This window comes from Plasmodium reichenowi, chromosome 11 (genome assembly GCF_001601855.1).
Source record: "Plasmodium reichenowi strain SY57 chromosome 11, whole genome shotgun sequence".
In the NCBI taxonomy this organism is placed as follows: Eukaryota; Apicomplexa; class Aconoidasida; order Haemosporida; family Plasmodiidae; genus Plasmodium; species Plasmodium reichenowi.
In genome coordinates, this window is record NC_033656.1 from 1,024,959 (window position 1) to 1,028,656 (window position 3,698).

General features: G+C 17.7%; 1 protein-coding gene across 1 annotated transcript; it reads left to right on the top strand.

Annotated features, from left to right (window-relative positions):
- Window positions 1–911: 911 nt before the first annotated feature.
- PRSY57_1127200 (GPI8p transamidase) lies at window positions 912–2,324 on the top strand (the record flags this gene model as incomplete). The annotated part of the gene is made up of 1 exon (XM_012908236.2): window positions 912–2,324. One exon carries the CDS (start codon window positions 912–914, stop codon window positions 2,322–2,324), a length of 1,413 nt encoding a protein of 470 aa, XP_012763690.2.
- Window positions 2,325–3,698: the final 1,374 nt, after the last annotated feature.

Below are 3,698 nucleotides of genomic sequence, written 5' to 3' on the forward strand. Positions count from 1 at the left end.
AAAAACACAAAAAAAAAAAAAAAAAAAAAAAAAAAAAAAAAAAAAGAGCTCACAAAGTAAACATATATAATATATATATATATAATATGTGTACTTGTATTTTTTATTATTGTCTACTAATCTGTATTTTATTTTATTTTATTTTATTTTATTTTTTCATATACAGTACTTAAACATTTTGCTTTTACAAAGTATATTATGTATGCACATATAATTCTTTAAAAAAAAAAAAAAGGAAATTATATTGTGGCATTTTTGTTTAATGAAGTATATTATAATAAAATTATATTTATATAATAATCATATTATATTTATACTATAATTACATTATTTTTGTATTATAATAATATTATATATATATATATATATATAATATATATACTACATTTATATTATATATATTTATATTTATTTTATAAGTATATTATTAGGTGATAAAAAAATGAAAAAAAAAAAAAAAAAAAATTATAAATACTAAAGGATTTTGTTTTATGGTTTCCTTTTTGGTTAGCTTTATTGCTCATTTGAATAATGAGCCATGTAATTAATGAAGTTACAACAAAACAAAAAATATAACACAAAAATGAAAAGTTAAATAAATAAATAAATAAATATATATATATATATATATATATGTGAATGTTATTTATGTACGTTTTTGCATTAAATATGTAAGAACAAGGTTATCATAATTAAATTAAAAAAAAAATAAAATATATATGTATGTATATATATATATATATATATATATATATATATATATGTACATATTTAGAGTACTGTTCAAGATATTAAAGTGTAAATAAGATAAAGTCAAAATATATTTATATATATATATATATATATATATATATATTTATATATGTGTAATCATTTTTATATTATCCTTTTTCTTTTGTGTACTCGAATGAATGGGGATAAAAATTATAATTTATATATTTTTTCTAGTATGGGCGAAATGCGTGGGGGGGTCTGTTAATTTTACCGGGTTTGATAACAAGAATATGATAGGTAAGCACCTGGAACTCGAAAGGAGGTATAAAAAGGAATATATAGATACGTTATTTTTAGAAGAATTAAGAAAACACAATTATATGAATAACAATGTTATAATATTAAGTACGTCAAGACATTATTTTAATTATAGACATACCACTAATTTATTGATTGCATATAAATATGTTAAAGATTTAGGTGATACGATGGATAAGAATATTTTATTGATGATTCCATTTGATCAAGCTTGTGATTGTAGGAATATAAGAGAAGGTCATATATTTCGAGAATATGAATTATTTCCTAGTACTCATAATAAAGAACCAAAAATAGAAAATATAAATTTATATGAGAATTTAAATATTGATTATAAAAATAATAATGTACGAGATGAACAAATTAGAAGAGTACTTCGACATAGATATGATGCTTTTACACCTAAAAAAAATAGATTATATAGTAATGGTAATAATGAGAAAAATTTATTTCTTTATATGACTGGACATGGTGGTTTGAATTTTTTAAAAATTCAAGAATTTAATATTATTAGTTCTTCTGAATTTAATATATATATACAAGAATTACTTATCAAAAATCTTTATAAATATATATTCGTAATTATTGATACGTGTCAAGGATATAGTTTTTATGATGATGTACTAAATTTTGTGTATAAAAAAAAAATTAATAATATTTTCTTTTTATCATCTTCTAAAAGAAATGAAAATAGTTATAGCTTATATTCTAGTAGTTATTTAAGTGTTTCAACTGTCGACAGATTTACATACCATTTTTTTAATTATCTTGAACAAATACATAAAATATATGAAAAAGAACCATATAAAAATATAAAAGCCTTTTCATTATATAACATTTTAAATTATTTAAAAACACAACATATTATGTCAGAACCTACTACAAATAATTCTAAATTTAATTCGTCCATTTTTTTACATGATAAAAATATTCTTTTTTTCAATTCTAATTTGTTAATTATACATAAAGATGATATTTCTATATATCAAGATAAACAAACACACAATCACAAATATATATGTTTGGCTAATCTATCCAAATGTGGTCATATAAAAAATTATGTATATAAAAAAATGCAAACTCTATATGAACAAACGTTATATTATAATAATCAACAGAATTCCTTTTCTAATGATATCTCTTATTTTACAGATTATTTTTTTACATATGATATATCTAATATATATAATATATATTCCTTTCTTATATTCTTGCTCTCTTTATTTTTTATTATGTGTTCTCTTCTTACATATTATATTGTTTTTTTTACAGAAAAGGGTAAAATGACATAAAACCCTATTCAATACAATAATTTTATTTATTTTTTTTTTTTTTGTTGTATATCATTTTATTATATATATATATATTAAACATTTTAGCAATTTAAAAATCTGTTTTTGTTTTTTTCTTTTTTTTAAAATGTAAAATATACAAAGAGTGTGTAAAAATGTAAAATGTAAGGACGAGGGCGTTGTCCCTCATACTAAGATATAACATTTGTAAAGATCAAAATAAAAAAATAAATATACATATGTATGTATTAATATTTTAAATATACATATGTATGTATTAATATTTTAAATATACATGTTTATGTATTAATATTTTAAATATACATGTTTATGTATTAATATTTTAAATATACATGTTTATGTATTAATATTTTAAATATACATATGTATGTATTAATATTTTAAATATACATGTTTATATAAAGAAAAGGATAAAATAAAACATTTTCAAAATAATTATTTATACACAATTTACACAGTTGTAAATTTTGATATTTAAAAAATAAAAGAAGAAAAAAAAAAAAGAATTAATTTTAAAAAGAAATTATTTATGATAAAAAAATCCTTCTTTTTTTTTTTTTTTTTTTTTTCTTTCTTTCTTTCTTTCTCTCTCTTTCTATATATATATATATATAATATATTATTATGTTGTCTTTTTATAATATTAAGATAAGGATAAATATTTTAAGATGTCTCTCTTTTTAGGTAATTTTAGATCATTTAGAAATGAAAAAGCATCCTGCAATAACTCGTGTTGTGAGTTATTTTGAATATTATTATTCTGTTTCCTTTTGTCGATCTGTAAGTTATAAAGTTGATATGTAGCAAAGATTATAGCTGTGAACGTGTATATAAAATAAAACATTTTAATTCTTTGCATATGTTTATCTTTTATTTTTTTATACAGATTTATTAAACACATTGTGATATAAAAGATAAAATAATAATAAATGCAAAAAGAAATAGAAAGAAAAGAAGGATTTTATTAGGAGCTATGCATATATTAAAAGTATTATATACAATGTATAATTTTATGCTTTTAAATTTTATGAAAAGACTAAATTATTATTGTTTTAGTATAATGAAAATTGCTTTTTTTTTTTTTTTTTTTTTTTTTTCTTTAATTAGTTTTTATTAATGATTTGTGATAACATATATGTTATATATTTTATAAGGTAAATAAAATAAATAAATAAATAAATATATATATATATATATATATATATATTATATATAATGTATTTATTATTTCTGGACTTTTTTATTTTATCATTATTTTTTAGTTGTGTGTGTGTGTGTGTGTGCATAATTATCTTCTTTTTTTTTTCTCTCTTTTTTTCCTGATATGTTTAGGAAAAAAAAAAAAAAAAAAAA